Source organism: Thalassophryne amazonica, chromosome 2 (genome assembly GCF_902500255.1).
Source record: "Thalassophryne amazonica chromosome 2, fThaAma1.1, whole genome shotgun sequence".
In the NCBI taxonomy this organism is placed as follows: Eukaryota; Metazoa; Chordata; class Actinopteri; order Batrachoidiformes; family Batrachoididae; genus Thalassophryne; species Thalassophryne amazonica.
The window spans coordinates 50,628,162-50,654,589 of record NC_047104.1 but is presented as its reverse complement, the minus strand read 5'-3'; the positions used below and the strand labels follow the sequence as shown (position 1 = coordinate 50,654,589).

Below are 26,428 nucleotides of genomic sequence, written 5' to 3'. Positions count from 1 at the left end.
AGGTGGCAGTAATTAAACCATTACTTAAAAAGCCATCACTTGACCCAGCTATCTTAGCTAATTATAGGCCAATCTCCAACCTTCCTTTTCTCTCAAAAATTTTTGAAAGGGCAGTTGTAAAACAGCTAACTGATCACCTGCAGAGGAATGGTCTATTTGAAGAGCTTCAGTCAGGTTTCAGAATTCATCATAGTACAGAAACAGCATTAGCGAAGGTTACAAATGATACAAATGAGACATTTTTGATCAGGATATGTCCTTCAATGCGCATATTAAGCAAATATGTAGGACTGCTTTTTTGCAATTGCGCAATATCTCTAAAATTAGAAAGGTCTTGTCTCAGAGTGATGCTGAAAAGTTAATTCATGCATTTATTTCTTCTAGGCTGGACTACTGTAATTCATTATTATCAGGTTGTCCTAAAAGTTCCCTGAAAAGCCTTCAGTTAATTCAAAATGCTGCAGCTAGAGTGCTGACAGGGACTAGAAGGAGAGAGCACATTTCACCCATATTGGCCTCTCTTCATTGGCTCCCTGTTAATTCTAGAATAGAATTTAAAATTCTTCTTCTTACTTATAAGGTTTTGAATAATCAGGTCCCATCTTATCTTCGAGACCTCTTAGTACCATATCACCCCAATAGAGCGCTTCGCTCTCAGACTGCAGGCTTACTTGTAGTTCCTAGGGTTTGTACGAGTAGAATGGGAGGCAGAGCCTTCAGCTTTCAGGCTCCCACTGTCGCCAAGTGCTTGCTCATAGGGGGTCGTTTTGACCGCTGGGGTTTTTCTGTAATTATTGTATGGCTTTTGCCTTACAATATAAAGCGCCTTGGGGCAACTGTTTGTTGTGATTTGGCGCTATACGAGGTCTGTCAATAAAGTAACGGTCCTTTTTATTTTTTTCAAAAACTATATGGATTTGATTCATATGTTTTACGTCAGACAAGCTTGAACCCTCGTGCGCATGCATGAGTTTTTCCACGCCTGTCGGTGACGTCATTCGCCTGTGAGCACGCCTTGTGGAAGGAGTGGTCCTTAAAGCTGTAGTAACAGTCCTTATTCTCTGTGAAGCCCCTAAAATTTTCACCGAAAGCCAGATAAATTTTTCAAATGGTTTCCAGGTGCCAGTCTCTAACAGCTTCTGAAAAAATTCTGATGGAAAAAAAGTCCAAATCATTCCGCCATTTCCAGACAATGAAAATCCGACGAGGGTGCGGGACCAATCCTTCCACAAGGCATGCTCACAGGCAAATGATGTCACCGACAGGCGTGGAAAAACTCACGCATGCGCACGAGGGTTCAAGCTTGTCTGACGTAAAAACATATGAATCAAATCCATATAGTTAAAAAAAAAAATAAAAAGGACTGTTACTTTATTGACAGACCTCGTATAAATAAAATTGATTTGATTTTGATTTGATTTTAAGGCATTTATTTGTGACTTCAGCTGGAGTCGGTACACAGAAAGGCAGGCCAAAATGAGCAACAGTACAAAAAACATCAGGCTTAGGCGTGGTCGAGGCAAACAGGCAGGTGGTTGAAAAACATGATGAGGCAACAATAGCAAGGCAAAAACACACAAACAGAGCTGGAAGGATGGCACATCGATCCGGCAAGGGACACGAGCACACTGTGAGGTTTAAATAGCACCCAGGTGATGAGCTACAAATCCAGAACAGGTGCGCTGAGAAACTTCCAGAACCACAGTGTGGCCAGACAGAGAGGAACGCCCACCACCACATGCACCAAGAGAGAGACAAAGAACAGGACAGAGAAAACCCAAGCAGAAAGACAAAGACAGAACACAAAACCAATCCAACATAAAAAATAAAGCAAAACACATACCAAACAAAATCCAAATCCTGACAAACACGCAAACTTACAGTATCGCCTGAATATTAAAGCTGCTGACAGTGTTGTCAGACCTGTTGGCTTCACCTCCATGAAGAACATGCTTAAAAGATGGTCAGGTTAGCTGGTATTAGCTGCTAAGCTTTCAATCTATGTGTTTTTTGCAATGCTGTTTAGATATTTTTGAAGTATGTACATGTACAACTTGGTTTTTCTAATCATGTTTTTAGCTTTCTGGATGTAATGAATGTGATACAAGATCCGAACCAATTGTCATGGTAACTGATATGGGAAAATATCAGACTGGAAATCAGCCAATCAAAGCACGTGTAGCATCTGTTCTGTAAATAGTTTTCAAATAAACAATAAATATAGCAACTTCTGATCAATCTATATCAATTTCAGACTTAAAATAATGTATTGATTTAAGCTCCATCCATTCCAGGGTTAAACCATGCCCACTTCTGGTTTAGGCCTCATCCACTACGAGTACAGATACGGATACAGATCATTTAGACGCTTGAACAGATACAGATAGTGGTGTACTCCTTCATCCCGAGTGATAATGTTATGATGTGATTTGCCAAACTGTTTTAACTGTTTTTATGTTTGTTTTGTTGTTGTTATTTCAAGTGTGTACTTTATGTGGAACTACTGTGCTGCTCTCTTGGCCAGGATCCCTTTGCAAAAGAGATTCTGAATCTCAATGGGATTATTCCTGGTTAAATAAAGGTTAAATTAAAATAAATAAAAGCCACCATTCATCCAGGACTGGGACATGTCAGGTCTATGTGGGAGCAGTTTGAGATCTGGAGTGTGCCTACAGGGGTCAAAACAAATGGTGACTGATTTATAACACAATTATGACAGTTTCAGGGGAGAGAGAGAGAGAGAGGAACTATGGAGCCCTGGAAGTGTCATCGCAAAATGTTTTGCATGTGGAGAGAAGGTGCGCACGTTTTATTATATCATGCCCACGTTTTATTATATTGTGCGCACGTTTTAAGCATCGTTGAGTAAAACAAGGGCACAATCTACTTAAACGTGGCCACAATTTGTAAAACATGCACTAAATATTTTCTTGACTCATAATTGCTGACTATTAGTCAACAAACCAGGATACATTTCCTCATTATAAATGGACCTGGTCAGAGTGTATCATCATGGTTTGGGCGCACAAGGACATACAGGGAACTCCAGCTGTCCAGCATGGCATCATCTGGAGTTTAAGCACATTAAAAAGGATGCTGAGGGCGAAGCTTCTCCCCGTCGAGAGAATGTGACAGTTTAGGTCATATTATGGAGTTCATTTTGAACGAAAGGAAAACGTGCACACGTTTTATTAATTCGAGGGCTCAATTAAAGGAAAACGTGTGCACGTTTTATTAATCTGTGGGCTCGATTAAAGGAAAATGTACGCACGAATTATCATGGCCAGGAAAACGTGCACACGTTTTATTAATTTGAGAGCACGTTTTATTCATTTGTGTGCTCAACCAGCCACTTTTTTTTTCATGTGCGCGTGCGAACTAATCGTCGGTGAAGATAATTTTATTAACTACACAGATGTATAATAAAACAAATGGTGACTGGTTTATAACGCAATAATGACAGAGTTTGAGGGGGAGAGAGAGAGAGGAACTGCAGCCAGCCAGTTTTTTTTTCCCCTTTTCTTTGTTTACATGTGCGCGTGCGAACACAACAAATAGAGCACAGCAACTCGCTCCGTGTGTCTGAGTCATAAAACGCAGGGAAGACAAAGACAACACACTGGAAATATTTTTTTTCCTTATTTATTCCTTTATTGGTTCATTTTACTGGTGCTTATAGTTGATAAAACTTAGATAAAGTTACTTGAACCAGTGCAAGTGCAGTATAAAATTATGTGCACCGCTCGAATAATACGTGCACAAACTAGCACATGCACGTACTATTTCGAGCCCTGGCCTATGAGATAAACATGTGGTTAAAAAATAACTGGGTGAAGCACTGACTTGCCAGTTGTAGTCCATTTTACTGGAATTCTGTTATTCAGTTCTCAGGCTGTCTTTTGAGCCATTTCTTTTTGTAATAACTGGACTCAAAATGTTTATGGTTGCTGAGCTATAACATTTCTATCTGTGTATGTTTCATAATTTGTTGTTGGTCTTTTGTTTTATTTAACCGCTTTTTGTAAGTACAGGTAAAGAAAATGGGTCTGGTCAACTTGAAGCTTCTTCCAATAATTAAAAAACACCTGAGACTTTTTCTTTATACTTTTTTCTATTATTAATGTGCTTGCTCAGAGGGTGGGTACAGTTTAAACCTTGCACTTTGGGCTGACATATTTTCATTTGGTGCTGTATACATAAACTGAATTGACTGGCCATAAGCAAAGAAACAGCACATGCCTAATCATATCAAGCAAATTTAACTTGCAATGATTTTGTTACTGCACAAGTATACGGCATCCAAGCATGGCTGATGCCCAGCACCAATTTTCTGAATGCATCATCCCAGCCTGAACCCAACAAATAATCCAACTAACAGAGACACAGATACTGCATCCGATCTGTTGCACTGACAGACAACTACCGGGCACAGACAGAAAACACAGCTGATGACAGACTCTGGTAATTAAAAAGATGAGTCCTGTGTACGTAATACCATTCATTATCCACTTCCACTGATGTTGAAAGAAAGTGATCTTGACTGATGCTGCTAAAATTGTAACTTGATTAACAAAGATCACGTCATTATTCCTGATTTTCTGACAGACTGCAAAAAGAAACCTGAAAGCAGAGTGCATATTCATTTCTATTCTTTTACGCCACCAATGAATTTTCATCTTAAGATTAAAAAAAAACTGTGAAGTGTAATAGAGATGAGCCTTCCAAAAACAAACTGCCTTTACTACATGTACAAAGATGTAAACATTCTCATGAAGTGGCAAACAATGCATTTTTCTGTCATGAAAAAAAAAAGACATTCAGCTGTTGAATAGCCATCTGCCAAAGCTCAGTTTATGCTGATCCAATAGCTGTCAGCACTTGATAATTGAATGAAACTCTCATGAAACCACAGGCCATAACTGGGTCACTGCTCTGAACACAGACTTGTTAATCCCCATCAATATGAGACATGGACAGAAAACTCTGCATTATCTCTCACTGACTTATCAAACAATGTACAAAGTACAAACATAACTGCAAGACTTCTTGAGAGCATTAACATTAAAAAAAAACAGCTTATAGATAAACCATCAGCAGACCAATTAACTTGCAGCAGAGGAGACCTGGCTAACAAAGAGAAAAGAAGTACAAAAAGGACCACGATCATAGGGAATGTGTGAATACCAACTGCCACACATTCGCTATAAGTGCTGAATCATTTAAACAGATTTTTCAGTTTTCAAATTGCCTTTTTTTTTTTTTTTTTTACAAATGAAGAAAAAAAAAGACATATTTACAGGAGTAAATGTAACACCATCATAAAGTTTGCGGATGACACCGCCGTGATTGGGCTTATCTCAGGGGGGGATGAGACCGACTACAGAGATGAGGTAAATCGACTGACAGCGTGGTGTTCAGCTAACAACCTGCCGCTGAACACCACAAAAACAAAAGAAATAATCCTGGACTTCAGGAAGAACAGGGCTGACCCAGCCCCGCTCTACATCCAGGGGACTGTGTGGAAAGGGTCAGCTCCATCAGGTTCCTGGGAGTGCAGCTCTCTGACAGCCTCTCCTGGACTGCCAACACCACAGTGGTGGTGAAGAAAGCCCAGCAGCGATTCCACTTCCTGAGGGTGCTCAGGAGAAACAATCTGGAGGAGAAGCTGCTGGTGTTGTTTTACAGAGCCACCATTGAGAGCATCGTGACGTACTGCATCACAGCGTGGGATGGGGGGGTGCTCAGCAGCAGACAGGAGAGCGCTGCAGAGGGTGATCAAAATGGCCCAGGGGATCACTGGCTGCTCTCTGCCCAGCCTGGAAGACATTTCTAGCTCTCGCTACCTCAGCAAAGCTGCCAGCATCTGCAAAGACACATCCCACCTCAGTAACCACCTGTTTGACCTACTACCCTCCGGCCGACGGTATAGGTCAATCAAAACTAGGACAAACAGACTCAGGGACAGCTTTCTCCCCAGAGCGATCACTGTACTGAACAATAACAAATCACTCTAATCCGCACCTTCAAGTTTCTTGTGCAATATCTGTAAATCATGTGCAATATTCCTGTGCAATATGATTCCACAGTTGTATATATTTCACGTTTTACGTTACTTAGTCCACATTTCATTTTATTTTAACTTATGTTTATATTAGTTGTACATATACTCTGAATAATTTACTGTTAAATTTCACTATCTTTTATTTTGCACCACAGAAAGCACCTTTTTGGAGTTGCACTCAAATCTCATTGTAATGCAAATTACAATGACAATAAAGGCAATTCTGATTCTGAGTATCAGTAGCTGCCAGTGTACTGGACTCAATACTAAAAGTTATAGGATTAGCTTTTGGCTGTAACTTCTGCTAAATTTTTTAGGGGTTTATTGGTTTAGCTTTATAAAAGTTAACTTTTCAGTTAGCAGATTAATGGTTACTGAAGCTAACTTTTTGGTTAGGTGTGCCCACCACTGCCAATCAGCAAATGTCAGCTCTCCACAGTTTGTCCTTGATCGAAGTTATACCCACGCTCGCACACACAGAGGTTTTTGTCTTTTCTGCATTCTACTGCAAGCAGGTGCTTTTAATTTTCTTTTTTCTTTTTTTGTACACACCCACAAACAGAGATGGTGGCAGAAAACATCAAAACCAGTACAGTTTTCATTCATGGTAACGGCAACACGACAAGTCAACTGAATAAACCAACTGAACTACAAAAACACAATAAATCAGTAACATTAACAACACTGTTAAACTAACATGAACCAAAATAACATTTAAAATCCCAAACTTCCATGGTGCACTGCAGCACAATGTCCATTGTTCACTGTTGTTAGGTAATATCGCTAAATTCTCCAAAAATATAAGTCCTACCAACTTTACGTTTTTGGCAGCGTTCATCTTTGACCATACCAAAGCATACCAAATGTGTGTGTGTGATATATACATACACACACACGCACGCACACACACACACCACTTTTCACATTTAAATGAATCATTCCTTTCATTGATGAGACATAGCTTCTTTTACATGGTCTCCTTCAAATGATAAGAAAATATCTTTTTTTTTTTTGCTTGTGATTTTAATTAAATAAGGTCTGTAATTTAACTGATTAGTTTCTTTAATGAAATTTAAAATAAATCACATTGATTTTCTGTTGGAATGTTCAGATATTTAAATTAGATTTTCTGTAAACCCAGTTTTGAAGAGGGGAGGGGAATCACTTTGAAATCATATTTCTAGGGGACCTAAATACTTTGAACCACATATTTATATTTTAAAAGCATAATTATATGTAAATAACATTTTCTCAAACCTTTCAGATAAAATACAAAGAGAACAAGCTTGCAACAAATATATTTCTTTCAAATCTCAATAACAACAAAGTGTTACAGAACAAACAAAACAAAACAAAACTAGAAGCACTCAGTGTGCAAACCTCCGCCAAGGCCATGGGGTCACTGACGCCATAACATCTACATGCCGTGGAATCACTGAACCTAAAAATGTTTAACAATGATGTTTGCGCATAGTAAAAAAGTTTCATCTGCTGTGACGCATGTATCCTTAGCGCTTGGCATCACAGTTTATTGCAACTTGCACCTTTCCCAGAAGCTACTGTCATCTGAGCACTGATATTGATATTGCATGTGCTTATAGACAAAAACAAATGAGACAAAATTCAATTTATTATTCGACTAAACTGCAAAAATATGAATTTTTTAACATTTATGAAACACTTCTCTAAATAAATAACAGTAAATTCTGAAATAGAACTATTTTTTAAGTGTTGCATATGCTACACAAGGCCATAGGGTCACTGACCCTAAAGAGATTCCCTCCTTGGCACAGTGATCTATTCAACAATTCAGTGTTACAACCAAAACTATGATACATACACTTTTCTTTCCTTTATATTTGACATCCTTGACCATGAAAACATACCAATAGAACTTGGAATCACTTTTATGTCTTTATTAGTTCAAAAGTTATTGTATAAAAACAATTTTTCGGTAATGGCGGTTTTCTTCTGGATCTAGCTCCGTAACATTTGAAGCTACATCAAATCTGATGACACCTTACTGAATCAGTACAGATTCAGCTACAATTTGGTGTTAGTTGTGCATCTCTAGCTTCATTTGTCACCTCACACTGACACATTTTCTATTTTCTCTATATTTTTGCATATTCTGGATCACCAGATCCGGAATCCGGATCCGATCATCACCAAACTTTGTTGTTTGATAGAACATTTGACTATGTTTGTTGTGAAAGTGTAGGAACACGGACCCACAACAGGGGGCGCAACGAACGGACAATGGAGGAAGGTGAATAACAAGGTTTACTATTGTGAAACGAGCACAATAAATACAACAATCACAATTTGGGGTCGAATCCGCTGGTGTCGTGTGGGCAGGCTCGAAGGTAGGAGACGTCCGTCTCAGTCGAACCTGAACCACCCAGATCTCCTCTGCCACCGAACCCTGGAAATACTGGAACCGCCAAGTCCCGAATTCCCAGGTGGCCACTGCCTCCGCTCGTCGGATCCGGTACTGCTGGCGGGAGAGAGCAACAACACACAGGTGTGGATGCGACCGTACCCAGGAGAAGCCGCCTCCACCTCTTGTCAATGTACAGCAGGAAGGTGAGTACTTATCCAAGCAATGAAGCTACCAGTAGTCAACAGTCCTGAAAAGGTTTAACAAGTTTAGCTGGTTGTTCAGAATGTAAATGCAGAGAATATTACCTCAGTCTTAGGCGATATCTCGGCACTGAGGTGGAGACGCCGTCCTCCTGATATACCTCTGTGCTGAGTGGAACAGCTGTGTCTGGTGATGGGTGACAGCTGTCACCCAGGCTACTCCCATAAGGCGGCAGCGCCCTCTGGTGCCTGGAGCCCGCACTCCAGGCAGGGCGCCCTCTGGTGGTGGTGGGCCAGCAGTACCTCCTCTTCAGCGGCCCACACAACAATGTTACACCCTATTTTTTTTTTTTTCAAGCCTTTCTGCCTTGTTTTTGTGGAGTTAGAAACTAGAATGTCAAAATTCCCCCTATCCCGCAATGGTGAAGAATCCTTTAAAAAAATCCTGGATCTAAAATGTAATCACTTGTTCCTCTTGTCATTTCCAACCAATCCACAAAATTTCATCAAAATACGTTCAAAACCTTTTGAGTTATCCTGCTGACAAACAGACAGACGAACAAACTTATAAACAAACTCGACCGAAAACATAACCTCCTTGGTGGAGGTAAAAAAAGGATTTGTTCAAAAGATCTTTATGGATGACTGATAAGACATGGTTTGATAAAACTTCAAATACACCTCGCAATGCAGTGGGACTCAATGTAGTACCATCTCAGCTCACCCACAAACTCCAGCAGCCCTGCACCACCTTTGGGGACCCTGATATGTTACACGGATGCAGGCACACAATGCACCCTACGCTAATGACCCAATCACACGGCACACGACGATTCCTGAACAAAGGGAAAAAGTAAAAAAAAAAAAGTCATAATTCCTTGAGAAAACATGGACAAAGGAGCTTTATCACTGAATAGCCCGTGAAGCAAAAGCGCAAAAGGGACGAAAGAGGAACTAAACGAAACCGAAGCTAGCGTTGATCTCGACGCTTTAAACAAAACGCGCCTGGAGCCACAGCTGGAGCAGTGTGTGTCTGTATCTCTGCGTTCCAGAACTCGGTGTTGGGACGGAGCTCATAGCGCCTAGTTCCTCATCCAGAACAAAAGAGGGATCATCTCCTTCATCAGCAGAATCCACACTGTCTGTCGACACGCTGCACGCTCCGTCTTGCTCCAAAAAAAAAAAAAAAAAAAAAAAAACAAACCTCTGGTGTGCCGTGGTCACTCCTGTATCATGTTACTAAGCTATTATATGTATTGATTTATAACAGAAAACTGTCAAAAGGAGGGAATAAATATAAGTGTAAAAATGGTTGAAAATATCAGAGCAGTAAATTGATCAGTCCTTGTCAACGCACATTGACTCCCCATGTGCGGATATTTCCACCAGCTGCAACTGATCCACAATGTGAATTCTGCTTTCAGAACAGCTCTTTATATAATCATCTGAATCATCTACCTGTTGCCACATGTACATAAGGGCTGGATTGTCATTCCAACACTCATATTGTATATTTAATAAAAAAAATAATAAGCGCACGCAGGAGCTGCTGCTGTCACTGCGTTCAAGTACCGTCGGAAATTACACAACTTTTTTGTTGTTTCAAATTCAGCAGTTGCTTGTGGCAAAATAATTAACTGTATCCACAAAAAGGGTTAATTTTGGCCTATATAAGGTGACTGAGCCCATTGAAGCTGATCCCCCACCCAGATAAAAAACGGTACATGAACGTGGCGGCAGCAGCACTCAGAAACAGCTTCTGTACTGTGTGAAAACATTCAGCTGATCGAACGAAGTCAAACTAAACGCTAACGTTACAAAAACTAAGCAAACAATAAAAAACGTCAAGAACGACAGCAAAATGAAATACAGACAAATTGAGGTTTTCGTTGCCCTTTGTTCAAATTTTTCGACAGTTTAAAAATCCTGACGAAGCGCCTGCTGCAGGAACAAAACTGAGCGAAGGTTAAATGGTGCCAACAAAAGTCAACAAAATTCCAGATTTCTTGTTTCATTACGGCTTCGTTGCCCTTCATTAAGTGCCATGTGATTGGGCCATAAGTCAACAAGGGACATAGCTACCGGAAAACAAACCTAAGTAATCCTGAGAGATGGCACCCCAGACACTGTCCAAGCTCATAACTGGCCTGCTGGTCTTATGTGCCCCAAAAGGATCTTGGCTTGCAGTCTTTGCCAACTGTTAGCAGTACTTTCCCTGCAGCCATGGAATGTTCCCGAGAGTCAGTCCAAAGACAGGGTTTGATGAGGAAAGAGTCTTAAAAATGTCAATAAGTGTGCAGTTGGGTTGGAAAAAGAAGACAGGTGTTAATACTAAGGCGTTCATTCATGGCCAGTTAATGTTCAAGTCAAATCTACATACACCGCACTATGGAACTGCCCTGGGTCCTGGATGGCAACCATCCAGGCATACAACTGGTCCATCCCCACCTCTCAAAAGTAACTATCTGCCATAGCCAGGTGAAACGTGGGCATCCCCTTGGTCTTCTTCAGCTGCAGGGGTCCTCAACACTGATGCACCTACATGCTGGATCATGTGCTGTGAACTGCACCACATGGTCGAGACATTCTAGTTGATACTCCCTCACAATGCCAGTGATACGCCTCATCCACGTCTCCCCATGTAACAGTTTGTTTGATACAACAGAGTTCTAGTGGTGAACAAGGGCCTTCTGCAGAGACCTATTACCAAAGGCATCCAGTCGTCCCCTTAGGTCAACAGTTAATTAATAATCAATTGTAAATGTATGGTGTTGCCTCTACTCCAGTGTGGGCTGTTGATGTACCTGACATTCTCATGCCTCTTGACATACAGGCTGTGAAAGTTGTTGTCTTTAACCAGTCGTTGCTGCTCCTCTTTGTCTTTACAATCTTGCAAGCGCTCCATAATTGCCAGTTTCATCTTCATTGAGATGTAAACTGGCAGCACAGATTGCAACAGGTTCTCCTGCAATCAAACATGCGACTCAGGATCAAACATAATCACACATTAAGTAAGTCCCCTTAATAACCAGCTAGGATTTTTCCCCATTAAAGCATCTGTCAGAGCCATGTATTCAATTCAATTTGCGCTTCATTCAATCTCTTGAAGGAATTAATTTTTCCCTCTCAGAAGAGACTTCCATGAAATTACATTAATGTAGTAAAACTGTAGGCATTAGTCTGTCAACAAAGAAAAAAGCCTGACAATCATCCAGAGCTCAAAGGCTTGATTAAGACAGGAATAAACAACAACTTATTTTAATAAGAATCATCTCAAGTCATTAAACCATGCCATCAGACCAGCACTGAATTTCACCACCGGAGTGCCATGACCAAAGTCAGACCTTATTATGATTTTTGTGAAAAATCACCCCACCTAAACTTTAATTTAGGTCACATTGTAGACATGTGATTTCATATTGAGAATAAAGACCATCTTTTTCAAAATTAATCTACAAAAATTTTGATTTGATTTCAGAATAACAAAAAATGACCCCCGCCAAACACACAAAAATACATCTAGTAGGCAGTGTAGCACACAGCTATAAATAATACCCTTGTGACTTTCCCTTGTATAATGTCAAGGAATTAAATAATCAAATTTACTTTCTCATTATATAAATGAAACGCTTAATGATTAAAAAAAAAATTCCCATCATTGTTGAGAGCAGGGTCGGTGTGCTGGGTACAGCCATGGTTCAACTTTCCCAGCATCATGTCACTGGCAACACAACAACTTACTACTGATGAAATTAATCTTTATTACTGGTTACATGTTCGGAGACTGTCATGTTAGTCCATTCCTCTTCCATTTGTCACACCACACTCCCATTTGTCTGTCGCTAAGCACTAACTTATACTGCATATCATTCCTTTCTGTCCTGTTAGGTAACACAAAAGCCTCCCTCAGCAGATTTTATGTCTTTGTACTAAACAACAGTCAAAACAAATGCTGAAAGGGGAAAATTTATTATTTTTTCCAAACAGGCTTTCAACATCAAAATCAGCAATATAAAACCAATTTTAAAAACATCACAGGAAAATCTAATTTGACAAGGATTTGTCAGTCGCAAGAAGAGGCCAAAAATAAAGCCTAAAGCTGAATGAAAATCACAAGGCTGACAATAATGCTGATAGAGTAGCCATTTTTATAGTTTATTTGTAATGGTATTCAGGCTATTAAAATACAGATATGCTTGTCATGTGTTTGCATCCAGAAAGTATTCACAGCGCTGCACTTTCCACATATTTTTATGTTACAGCCTTATTCCAAAATGAATGAAATAATTGTTTTTTTCAGCAAACTTCTCCACACAATACCGCATAATGACAATGTGAAAAAGTTTGAGATTTTTTTCAAATTCATTAAAAAATTTTTAAAAAGGAAATCGTGTGTACATAAGTATTCACAGCCTTTGCCATGAAGCTCAAAATTGAGCTCAGTTGCATCCTGTTTCCACTGATCATCCTTGAGATGTTTCTACAGCTTAATTGGAGTCCACCTGGAGTAAATTCAGTTGATTGGACATGATTTAGAAAGGCACACACCTGTCCACTTACAGTGAAGCAAATAAGCATTTGATCCACTGTTGGTTTTGCAAATTTTCCCACCTACAAAGAATAGAGTGGTCTGTAATTTTTTATCATAGGTACACTTTAAAAAAATTTTCAGAAAATCACATTGTATGATTTTTAAATAATTAGTTTGTATTTTATTGCATGAAATAAGTGTTTGATACAAAAGAAAAACAAACATTATTTGGTACAGAAACCTTTGTTTGCAATTACAGAGGTCAGACATTTCCTGTAGTTCTTGACCAAGGTTGCACACACTGCAGCAGGGATTTTGGTCCACTCCTCCATACAAATCTTCTCCAGATCTTTTAGGTTTCGAGTTCCCGCCAAAGATTTTCTATTGAGTTCAGGTCTGGAGGCTGGCTAGGCCACTCCAGGGCCTTGAAATGTGTCCGGTTGAAGTGCGAATGATCCATAATATATAGGGGTGTAACAATTAATGATATGTATCTAAAAACAGATTTTAAAGTAACAGTTATGATTACATCAATAGCACTGACACCCTGAATTGATTTGAAAGTACTATGAACTGGTCAATGGCTCTATATTAACTTTTGCATTAAGCTTGTTTCATTGCTGCTTCCACATCTTCAAACTCTTGAGTTCAAAGGCTGGTGTGTGGCTCTTGTGGGAATGTTCACACGAACATTTAAATTTGCAAGGTAAAAAAAACCAAACAAAAAAAACAAAAAAAAAATCAACGTCTGAAAGTAGTTGTTAGTATACAGGGTACATGTTCCTGTTTGAACTTTATGTTCGGTACACAATTTGTTAATACTGTCATACCACTTCAGAATGGGCAGGTTGTTGCTAATTACACTACACAAACAACAGCTGGCTGCTTCTTCTTCTGGCCTTCTACTATGGAGTGCTTTCTGTAACTGTTTGTGGTACTGTCCCAGCGGTAAACAATGGCAGCACAGTAGCAAAAGCATGAAGGTTTTTCATGAAACATGTATTTGAAATTATACAATGCCACTTTTGGCTTATTCCAACTTATCATGGAAAATGAATGTCCACAAAGAATTATATTGGACAATCGTATCACACGGAATCAAATCAGTCCATAGTAAAACGTAGCGTTCCTGACTCGCATGGTTGGCCATGTATCTTTATACCATACTGTTTTATAAGGGAGGATTACACACCCTTACTAATATATATTATGGACAAAAGAAAATTAAGTTTTGTTTTATTCATATAACAGGTCAGTATTCAATAAGACTGAGTGATTTCTACCACGTGATGTTTATGTGTACTATTGTATCCACTGATGGATGTCAAATTTGTACATATTCCAACACACATAGCTTTGCAATACTTTTTTTTTTAAATATATTCACACTTGTGCAAACAAATATTTAATAAAATTGTTCTATATGAAAGTCTGTTGCCTGCTTTTGCTAAATGTTGGCTTTAGGCGATAGGTCCCCAAAGGTTAGAGCTAAACTTGGCACACAAGCCTTGAGGTATGTTACTCCCACTTTTTCGACTAAACACCAGGGGTCTCATGTACAAAGACTTGCATGGATTTCCTACTGAAACATGGGATACGCTAAAACACAGAAACTGTTGTACGCACAAAAAAATTCAGATGTATCAAAGTGTGCGTACGCATGGATGTAAGCACGTTCCTTTTGTACATACCAATCAATGTGGAACTGAGCGCACATGCAGAAGTACGAAACTCCCCCCTGTCCACGCCCCATATAAATATGCTAATTTATTTAAATACGCCCTTAGATGTGGGATTCCCTCTCTGTCCAATCATTCCACATGAACAAAGAAAATAAATTATACCAAGTTTGAGCTACAGATGAACATAAATGAAGTGGAGACACACAGAGATATTTAATTTGGTACCCTGTCAAACGGGATAAATATGAAACGGAACAGGGCTCAGAGCAGCGCACACACTGAAGTAAAAAACAAAATAAACAAATAATGCAATGCTAAAATACCCTCACCATGAGTCTTGTGTTCTTTATAATTTGTAGCTGTTTAACTAATTATTAAGATCCTGTTGTCTTACATACAATTTGCACATGTTCAATAAAAGCTCCTGTATTAATCAGTCAATCAAAAACAATATTTACATTTTAACAGCATCTGCAGGAGGCTTTGCGTGTGTGTACATGAGCTTTTGACAAAAATGGAAGTTGTACAAATCAAGGAATAATTGTAGATCACCCTCTGTGCATTTATGTACCTTATGATATTAATGAGACGAATTTAACTCCATAACAAGTTAGCTACCAGCCTGTGACGTCACCATGCTAATGTCTGCGAAAAAGTTCAGAGGTAATTTTCAAACTTAAGTAAAAAAATTAACTCTATGGGAATTTTACAAATTCTTTGTGTGACACTCAAGTTTGGTTCTGTAAAAGTTTTAGTTAGCATGTTTGGCTTTTCTGGGTTTTTGTTGTTGTTCTTTTATCAGTCATTTTACTGTACTGTTGCTGTTAATTGTGACTTCATTGATTTTATATAACTGTTTTGGGCGTGTCTGTGTTGCTCCCATCTTCACCTGGTCTCACTTGCAAATTACATTTTAAATTTCAATGCAATTTTAAACCTGGCCAAATAAGTAAATAAATAAATAAACAAACAAACAAACAAGAGTCATCAGGAGATGACATATCCCCGTGGTCTTCACAAATCAGTAATACAAAGTGTCGGGGATCACCCAAGTACACACTTATGCTAAATATGAATGAAATCGGTCAAGTGGTTCTTCAGATATCGTGGTAGCAAGTGAAAATAGACAAATGGACATGCTGATCACTACATCCCCCCGCATTTCATACCAGTGGATAATGAATATATAAATCGTTTCTGCAAAGTGGACGTAATCCCTGTGGATGTCACCGTGAACCACTGTTGAAAGTCTATCGACAACACTAACCTGTTGCCTCTTCTCTATCTCCAGTTTCATACGCATGCTCAGGCACCTCAGGGTGTCTTGGAAGGTCTGCCTCAGAGTTTTCTCCATCAGGACCTTATGGAAGGCTCCCACCACACTGCCACATAGAAACACCACTGCATTGGACAGCAGCTACAAAAACAGATCGCAAAAAGTGTTAGAGGTCGAAAGAAAATGAACCACTATGCACCACGCGCATTTATGTCTCTGGACCCATTTTCACTTCTGCTGGATGGTAAAGTCCCATTCCCACATACACAATTTTTGACCATGACACTACCATGACTGTCAAATCATGGTCAGTCCTGAGGATAGGCTTGGTGAGTCCTGAACAGGCCTGACAAGCCCTGCTTATGCAAGATACTGCCATAACAGTTGACAGGTTTAAACTGTTTAAAAGCATTGTGGAACTTTTACACACCCTCTTGCTGTCATCCTGCAGTTTTGATGTCATCTTGATAGCAATCCTAGGCATTCTTAGATATTCATGTCACGTTAAGAAGCAAGAATATACAGGACTTTACGACGACAGTCACACCAAGTTTTGATTGTGTCATACCTAATCATGTTCTTTGTTCAATAAAGACAAATCAACTTCTATGTCATAAAGTCATGTAGTGGTGGAGAAGTCTAGTGAGTGGTAAAATTCACCATGACAACTATGATTATGTTGTATGGTGGACTGCTGTGGTCAAAATCATGTTATGTGAGAATGAGACAAAGTACAAAATTAAAAGCACCCATTTACTTGGTCAGTTCTTCACATCAATTCAAAATCTTCTGAATTAGGTTTGAACTACATGCTTTAACCTTTTGATAAAAACTTATTTTTTTCCAAGACATCGAGACGCAGTTGGGAGGGATAGATATTCCGACAGCCATGTATGAATGCCAGTCAAATATTTAGAGTGTGGGTGGAACCTGCCTCGACTGAGTCGTGCACAGTCCATGGGCATGCCACGAATGCAGCCCAAATGTAGTCTGAACGCAGTATGAATATTTAGACCGCTGTCAGATTGCAGTAAGAAAAAGAGGAACGCACAACGACTGCCGTACTGCTACAAGTCGAGTGTCACCAGAGGTCTGGAGAGGGGTGTAGCAGAGCGAGCACTGTGGTCCGCCATATTTTGAAGACCTGCCATGTCACCCTGCTAGATTTTCATGACATCCAACCTATGACCTGAAGGCATGTAACCCAGGGTCCACTTACAATTGCATTGCTGCAGAGTATGTATACATGTGTGCTCAGATCAATACAGCCATCACATTACTGACATGCACACTCGTTATTACTGGTGCAGTAGTTATAGCCAACAGCCCACAATGCATCACAGAAAACACATATGCAGGAGAACCTGGATTGCATGTATTAAGCCAAATATTAGAGATCATACGTAATCCAGAGAAGTATCAAGGCAAGTGTTGAAATGAAAGCAGTACACAGCCGCCAACCAGTCCCTCCATCACTCACACGCTTTCTCTCTCCCAATGTTGCTCACCCCCTCACACCCTTCCCCTCACCAGATATAGCTCTATGAAGTGATCATACTGTGGTCCACGTGTGTGTCCTGCCAATCAGTCAATGCTGCACATAACAGACTCTCTAAACCGTACGATCGGGTGTCACACGTGCCATGATGCGCAGCGGACCATCTCGAAGTCCGGCTGCTGCAAGGAGTGATGAGACCGGACGGTTCTGGGTGGAAGATCCCTGACGATTTGATGTTTTTGGATACAACTCTTTAGAGCCTTACTGGCAGTTCAGAAGAGGCTAGAATTTATACACGTGTGTGGTGGTTGCATGTATGGCAGGCATGTACGTGGCAGGCGCGTGTATAAACTCCAGCCAGATCTAAACCGGTGTCCCATCGAGATGAGGTGCGTTGCGCTACTGCGCATGTGTGCGCATGCGCACATCACTCTACCCCAGATTTGAAGACGTCACCCGTCGAGATGAGGTGTGTCGCGCAACTACACATGTGGAGATGATGCAACTCGCTCGATGTGCAACTGCGCATGCACATTTTGTTTGTTTTTTTCTTCTACCCACCACCGAGAAGTGCGCTTCATCTGCGGAGGTGGAGAACAGCCAGTGGAGCAAACCACGTTTTTAAAAAATATATATAGAAACACACTGCTTCACTTTAAATGAACAAGTCCGTTTCAGATGATCAGCACAGACCCTTTCTCTTAAAAGGCTTTATTTTACTCAGCATGTGGCTTTGTAAACTTGTAGCATCGTCTGCTACACTGATTAGCGCTTACATTAGTTATGGACATGCTCTACGGTCTTCTTCTGGGATTTTTATACATTTACTTGCCCATCAAAATAAGCGAACTTCGTCAAGTAATTTTTTCAGTGCACACGTGCAGTTACACGCGGCACCTCATCTCGACAGAACACCGGCAGTAAGTATTTAAAGAGTCGTATCCAAAACCTTCTAATCAACAGCAATCATCCACACAGAACCGGCCTCCCACATCGCTGCTTGCAGCAGCCGGACAAAAGGAAAGTACACTGCGCGTCAAGGCTGTTCCATCTGATCGCTGAAAAGAAATGTCCAGACAGACAGCAGGACACCATGGTGTCCACTAAAGGGTTGATTTCCGAGAGAGAGAGAGAGAGAGATTAGACTACAGGGATGAGAATGGGCAAAGAAAAAAACTCAGGGGCCTGGGAGTCGCTGTAGGCCGCCAGTAGGGTCCAGGGGCAGCACCCCTGGTGGGGGCTTACAGGTTTTGACCATTTTAGAGGCATTTCAGGGCCACCAGAGAGACCTAATCTCATAAATTCTCATTTTATATTTTTTGCATGTTGGGTATGTGGAATTCTACTCTAATAAAAAATCTGTCTACAACCCCAATTCCAATGAAGTTGGGACATTGTGTAAAATGTAAATAAAGACAGAATACAATGATTTGCAAATCCTCTTCAACCTATATTCAATTGAATACACCACAAAGACAAGATATTTAGTGTTCAAACTGCTAAACTTGCAAATATTTGCACAAAAACAAAGTTTAGCAGTTCCAACACTAAATATCTTGTCTTTGTGGTGTATTCAATTGAATATAGGTTGAAGAGGATTTGCAAATCATTGTATTTTGTCTTTATTTACATTTTACACAATGTCCCAACTTCTTTGGAATTGGGGTTGTTGTTTTTTGTGCAAATATTTGCTCATTTTGAAGCAGCTGATCTGCTCTGTGTCAGCCTGATCCCGTCAGATCTCAGAAGTTAAGCACTGTGGGGCCTGGTTGGTACTTGCATGGGAGACCTCTTTGGAACACCAGCAGCTGTGTGTTTCTCCAGGTAAAACTGGAGTTGCGTCAGGAAGAGCATCCGGCGTAAAACTTGTGCCAAATACCAGTGCGGATCTGGCTGTATCCGCTTTGGCGACCCCAAACAAAAACGGGAGCAGCCGCATGGACAACATTTGCTCATTTTGAAATGTATGCCTGCAACACGTTCCAAAAAAAGCTGGGACAGTGGTATGTTTACCAGTGTGTTGCATCACCTTTCCTTCTAACAACACTCAAGCATTTGGGAACTGAGGACACTAATTGTTGAAGCTTTGTAGGGGAAATTCTTCCCCATTCTTGCTGATGTACAACATGTACAACTTCAGTTGTTCAACAGTCCGGGGTCTCCACTGTCGTATCTTGTGATTCATAATGCACCACACATTTTCAGTGGGCGACAGGTCTGGACTGCAGGCAGGCCAGTCTAGTACCCACACTCTTTTACTACGAAGAAACGCTGTTGTAAGGTGTGCAGAATGTGGCTTGGCATTGTCTTGCTGAAATAAGCAGGGACGTCCCTGAAAAAGACGTTGCTTGGATGGCAGCATGTGGTACTCCAAAACCTGGATGTACCTTTTAGCATTGATGGTGCCATCACAGATGTGTAAGTTGCCTATGCCATGGGCACTAACACACCCTCATACCATCACAAATGCTGGCTTTTGAACTTTGCACTGGAAACAATCTGGATGGTCTTTTTCCTCTTTTGTCTGGAGGACACGATGTCCATGATTTCCAAAAACAATTTGAAATGTGGACTCATTAGACCACAGCACACTTTTCCACTTTGTGTCTGTCCCATTTCAAATGAGTTCGATGAGAAGACGGCGGCGTTCCTGGATGTTGTTGATGTATGGCTTTCGCTTTGCATGGTTTTGAGTTTTAACTTGCAATTGTAGATGTAGTGTTCTTCAGCCCACACAGTAAGATCCTTTACACAATGATGTCGGTTTTTATTGCAGTGCCGCCTGAAGGATCGAAGGTCACGGGCATTCAATGTTGGTTTTTGGCCTTGCCGCTTACGCGTCGAAAGTTCTCCAGATTCTCTGAATCTTTTGATTATATTATGGACTGTAGATGATGGAATCCCTAAATTCCTTGCAACTTGGTGTGGGCCGCTGAAGAGGGGGTACTGCTGGCCCACCACCAGACGGCGCCCTGCCTGAAGTGCGGGCTTCAGGCACGAGAGGGCGCCGGAGCAACCGGGAGTGGCAGCTGTCACTCATCAACAACACCAGCTGTCACTCATCATCATCATCCACACCTCCATAAGAGCCGGGCAGCATCTTCACCTCACTGCCGAGACTGAGGCTGCCAGCTTCACTGCAGATACATCCTGTCTTTCATGTCTCCCGGATCAAGCCTCACCACACCTCTTCCCTCTGTACCCCCGGACCAGCGCCGCCTCCTGCCCGGATCATCGACGGGGAGCCCACGTGGACAGTGCACCGGCTCCTGGACGTCCGTCGTAACGGCCGGGGGTTCCAGTATCTGGTGGACTGGGAGGGTTATGGACCCGAAGAGCACTCCTGGGTGAAGAGGAGCTTCATCCTGGACCCGGCCCTCCTGGCCGACTTCTACACCCGTCACCCGGACAAGCCTGGTCGGGTGCCAGGAGGCGCCCGTTGAGGGGGGGGTCCTGTTGTGTGGGCCGCTGAAGAGGAGGTACTGCTGGCCCACCACCAGAGGGCGCCCTGCCTGAAGTGCGGGCTTCAGGCATGAGAGGGCGCCGGAGCAACCGGGAGTGGCAGCTGTCACTCATCAACAACACCAGCTGTCACTCATCATCATCATCCACACCTCCATAAGAGCCGGGCAGCATCTTCACCTCACTGCCGAGAAATCGTCTACCGAACAGGTAAACCACTCAGGCTTAAGTATCACATTAGTGACGTTCTTGCTTCTGTGTATACAAGTATTTGTACGGAGTAGTCGTGTGTGGGGAGTTGGCGTACGCCGCTCCTCGGTTGGAGGCTACATACTTTGCCAACAGGATCTGCACGTAAACATTGTGACAGAGGTGGAGGTGCTTTCCACCTTTATACTGAACTGTTTGCTGGGTGTTCACGCACCCACCATCACCTGTCTGTTCTTCCTGCCAGCAGTACCCGATCTGACAGCCGGAGGCAAGGCCACCTGGGGACCCAGCGCTTGGTGGCTCCAGGGTTGCTTCAGATCCGGTGGAGTGGAAGGCGTATGGGATCCGGCTCTTTTCTGGACACGCGTCTTCTATCCTCGAGCCTGCTCACACATCACTGTGACTAATTTGACTGTTGATCTCAATTGTGTTGTCTGTTGCTCTGCTGTGCACATTCACAACATTAAATTGTTATATTTTCTGCTTATTCCATTGTCCGTTCATTTGCGCCCCCTGTTGTGGGTCCGTGTTCCTACACTTTTCACAACACAACTGAACATTGAGAATCATTGTTCTTAAACTGTTGTACTATTTTTTTTCACAAAGTGCTGATCTTGGCTCCATCTTTGCTTGTGAACAGCTCACCCTTTTGGGGATGCTCCTTTTATACCCAATCACGACACTCACCTGTTTCCAAATAACCTGTTCACCTGTGGAATATTCCAAACAGTTGTCCTTTGAGCATTCATCAACTTTCCCAGTCTTTTGTTGCCACTGTCCCAGCTTTTTTGAAATGTGTTGCAGGCATCATTTCAAAATGAGCAAATATTTGCACAAAAACAATAAAGTTTATCAGTTTGAACATTAAATATCTTGTCTTTGTGGTGTATTCAATTGAATATAGGTTGAAGAGGATTTTCAAATCATTGCATTCTGTTTTTATTTACATTTCACACAACGTCCCAACTTCATTGGAATTGGGGTTGTATGTAGACCTTCTTTCAGTGATACCTGTCGAGGGCTATAGCATAAGTACTTACTATAAATGCCATAGCATTGGACAGATATCACTGAATTTGCCAAAACTATACTTTAAGTGTCTTTCCTTAACTTGCAATGAGCTCTGAAATATACTGAAACTTTGTGTAAGTAAGTGTACATCATTTAAAGAGATTAAAACCTATCAAAACAACATGTGGTATAAAACAGTGACTTTATTAATATTTACATGTGAAATGTATGCTTAAAATTACTGCCCCATAATAAATTCTGAAATCACATGTGAGTTTGCACCCCGACTACTTATGTCAGTCAGCAGGAAAACCCCACAGGCACATACAGCATAGTAACATTAAAAAGCACACATCCTGTGCACCAGCTGTACCGCAGTCTATGAAATTCACCAAAATAGAAATAAAATTGATAACGGACGATTTCAGCATGCAGGCAAAATATATTTCATCATTTTTGAATGGTTTATCTATTAAAGAGTAAAAACTAAAGGAAATAAATTCTAAGGCCTGAAAGAAGTTTCTGTAGAAAGTATTTTAGCCTGAGGGTCAAGTGAGAGGGGGAAGTGTTAGCTTTTTAAATACTTGAAAGACACTGGACTCATCGAGAGGATTTAGTGTTGCTATAAGGGACTGATGCAGCAGGTGGCAGTAACATAACAATAAGGATGCCGGCTGCCGTTAGACGCCACAAAAGAAGAAGGGTCCGCTTGTTTTTCTCTACATGGATCATGTTTTCAGAAAAAGCATGTTTCGTGTCAAAAAGCCATAAAATGCATATATATGTTTTTTTAAGTTAGCGTTTTTATATGATGAAATAAACGCAACACAGAAATAAATTTTGACAAAAATCTGTATACAAAATGTTGGTTTTGCAGCACTGAATTGCACTTCAGTACATGCACAGTAACTGCACCACACTTAAAAATTTCAGTGATTGTAAACACATTTTAATTATATGAATGGAATTATTGGTCATGCACTTGAGCACTGGATGTTGGGTCGCTGACCAGTACAAGGCAGTGGGCAGTAGGCTTTGGGGCTCGATGTGCCTCTTCCGCGCTCTTCTGGACTCAGGCAGATTAGCTCATTTAATATTAATTGGCAGGTTATATTTTGCCGGATACGGCAAACACGCACCAAGTGATATTTGACCGGATCTCCTCGCTGATTGGCTAGTTCAAATGATATCATTGTAGAGTTCATTTCAACATGGCGGCGCCCTCTGCAAAGTTGAACTGGACGATATTTCGCCGTACGCGGCACCGGCAGAATGGCGGATTGCGCTGTTTTGCCAGCCATCTAAATTTATTTACGATGGAACGGCCGCGGTCAGGCGGGAACTTAAAGGCGACTGGAGTTTAAGATCTCCTTATTTCACATTCATGATAGTAGCTCGATATTGGTGATTTTCATTATTGAAAATTGGCATATTTTACCATTCACTATTTTCAGGGGTGGTCTGATTTGCAGACATGACACAGACAGAGAAAAAACATGATAAACACGCGTGCCAATGTGGACTTCTGTATTTTCGTTTTTATTCTGTCTTGAATTTGCAGGTTTTGTTTATCATCCCCACCCTACACAGAAAATGACCAAGATTGCAAAAATTATTTCCACTGTGCCTGAAATTTTTTCCACCATGTGGCGAAAACCGCCAGTAGACATAATTTTGGGCGCAGCGGTGGAAATAATTTCGGGCACGGTGGAAATAATTTTCTCCACACGGTGGAAATAATTTTGGGCACGGTGGAAATCATTTTCTCCACACGGTGGAAATAATTTCGGCATGGCTATGCCATGTTTCTGAGCTGCTTTTAGCGTATGAGAATCCTTCAAGCTATTTCCAATGCGTGGTGAAATCAGGTCATTCCGAATTCTGTTTTGAAGGCATGAGAATATTTAGAACTCAGTCAGAGGCCACCTCGACTGCCGTTCAATATTTTTCCACCTAAAATGCACCCCGAGAGTAGAGAGCATGTGCTCTACATTCAGGCTGGCAGCACAACTGTGTCCGACTGTCTGGAGTGCACTCAGAATGCTGTGGATGTTATCGATTGCGTCCTGACTTTGCCTGAATGGAGGTCAAATTTTCATTCGGACAGCATTCTGGCTCATTAGGCCTCTAGTGTGACGGAGGTATAACAGTTGCTATACAGGAACATTACTAGATATGGGTATCGAGAACCAGTTCTTTTCAGGTATCATTAAGAAATGATTTGATCCACCGACATTAATAGCCATTTTACTTAATGATTCCCTCTACTTTGATTACAGACCCTGCAGCAGCTGCAGCATCAACCATTTCTGTAGCGCAGCTTTGCTTTGAACCTTGAACCAATGAAGCAATGCTTCGATCCACTGCTTTGCTGGATCTTTGCTTCGCTCCTCTTCACAAGCCGCAACTCCGCTTCTTAACCCCTCTCAAAGCCATTAAGATATGTCAATCGTGAGTCACCTTTGTGCGGATTAAAGTAACTAACTGGGACTCCTGTCTTGTTGCGAGAAAAAAAAATAAGAATTGTCCTCCATTCCATTGCTCTAAACACTGCGCCACCAAGTCAAGTTAGAAAGATGGAGTCTGCTCAGAATTAATAACTTCAAAGTGAATCGCCTTTTAATTCAAATGACACCTCTTTCCAAACGTTGTAATACAAACAATAAATTGCAATCGAACAAATGTTTTTTTTCCCCTCCCAAAATGAGACGTCCTGGCTGACGTGCTGCAGACCAAGACTGTATGGCTGCAGACCTACAGACTCCAGTTGCCAGCTGAGCTCAGCTCAGACGTATGGAGAGACATCCATGCCGTTAACGTCTGAAAGGTAATGCTTTTGACAAAAACTACAGATTGTTTTTCTATCTATGTCCAGAGATCAAGGATCCACCATGTAGAGCTTATTCATGTCCAGAGATCAAGGATCCAGTGACCAATGTCATATTTATGTACTTTAAGACTCAATGTCAATGTTGTTGACATAGAAAACCTGTAAAACCTACTTGTAGCACACAGAAAATTCACAGGAGGTACCATTCAACAATGGTATCGGTATCGATAAAATCTTATCACTACCCATCCCTACACATTACTCTCAGGACTGGCAACTTATGGCTATACAGTCAGTGTTAAACTTACCCTGATACAACCCCAAATCAGAAAAAGATTAGATGCTACAGAAGATACAAACTAAAAAAAAACAACCCACTGTGATGCTTATATTTACATTGACTTTGTTTCATTGCACTTAATATGAACCCAAGATATTTCACGTTTTGTGTGGACAACTTCATTTCATTTGTTAATATATACATCTGTTCCTGCATTTCAGGCCTGCAACACATTCTAAAAAAGTTGGGGACCTACAGCATTTACTATGTATTGTTGCCATTCTTTCTTGCAACTCTTAAAAGAAAACCTTTTTAGGCCATGAGACGTGACCATTTATTTTTCATTTTTGTAGCGCACATCTGGTAACTACTGGGAAATGACTTTCAAAATTTCTTTACCTATCGATACGTAATTTCAGCATGTTACCACTTGAGAAGATTTGCACATTTTCTAGAAAAATTGATTTTTATCCAAGAAAAAAAATCATTAGAATTGATGGCTGACCAATGGCTAGATAGAGGTACAACCCAGGCTCTTCTGTACATAAATGCACTACAGGTAAGCCCCTGGGTTCGAGGATGAAAACATGCTTGATGCATGTTTGTGAAAGCAAGTCAAAAATTTCAGATTTCACTGATAAAAGCTGATCTAAGTTCATAGAATCATCAAGAGCATGGATCTCACTGTCAAACTCAGAGAGGAATCTGATGGCACGCCTTGTAAATATAGGAAGAGAAAGAAAGGGGGATCAAGATTGAGGAGTTACTGGCTTACACCCTGGGACCCATGCCCTTGGCTTTAGCGTATCCAGATGGAGGTCTCACGAAGACGCACAAGGCAAATCTGCTGCATCACCTGAAGGACAAAACACCATCATCTGTTGCCAGTAGAGTCTCACCCTATTCAGTTTGGATACTTGATGCGACGGCCATCCTTCAGAGCATCAGCCTCAGAAAGATTCCAAAGACCTTTGGGGAACTTGCCACACTGTACCTGAAGAAGG

At 41.1% G+C, this 26,428-nt stretch overlaps 1 protein-coding gene and 1 long non-coding RNA gene across 4 annotated transcripts in view; one reads left to right on the top strand and one right to left on the bottom strand.

Moving 5' to 3' along the window:
- adcy7 (adenylate cyclase 7) overlaps window positions 1-26,428 on the bottom strand; it is a 267,502-nt gene that overhangs the window by 91,188 nt on the left and 149,886 nt on the right. For all 3 annotated transcript variants that reach the window (XM_034186024.1, XM_034186034.1, XM_034186030.1), the window contains 2 exons: window positions 16,125-16,274; window positions 11,449-11,609 (listed from right to left, as the gene is read on the bottom strand). In XM_034186024.1, the coding sequence (XP_034041915.1) occupies window positions 11,449-11,609; window positions 16,125-16,274 (311 nt within the window). The remainder of the gene's footprint in view (window positions 1-11,448; window positions 11,610-16,124; window positions 16,275-26,428) is intronic.
- LOC117524311 lies at window positions 7,781-25,809 on the top strand. Its single transcript, XR_004564749.1, has 3 exons — window positions 7,781-7,791; window positions 18,232-18,234; window positions 25,728-25,809. It is a non-coding gene; the product is annotated as an uncharacterized LOC117524311 (long non-coding RNA).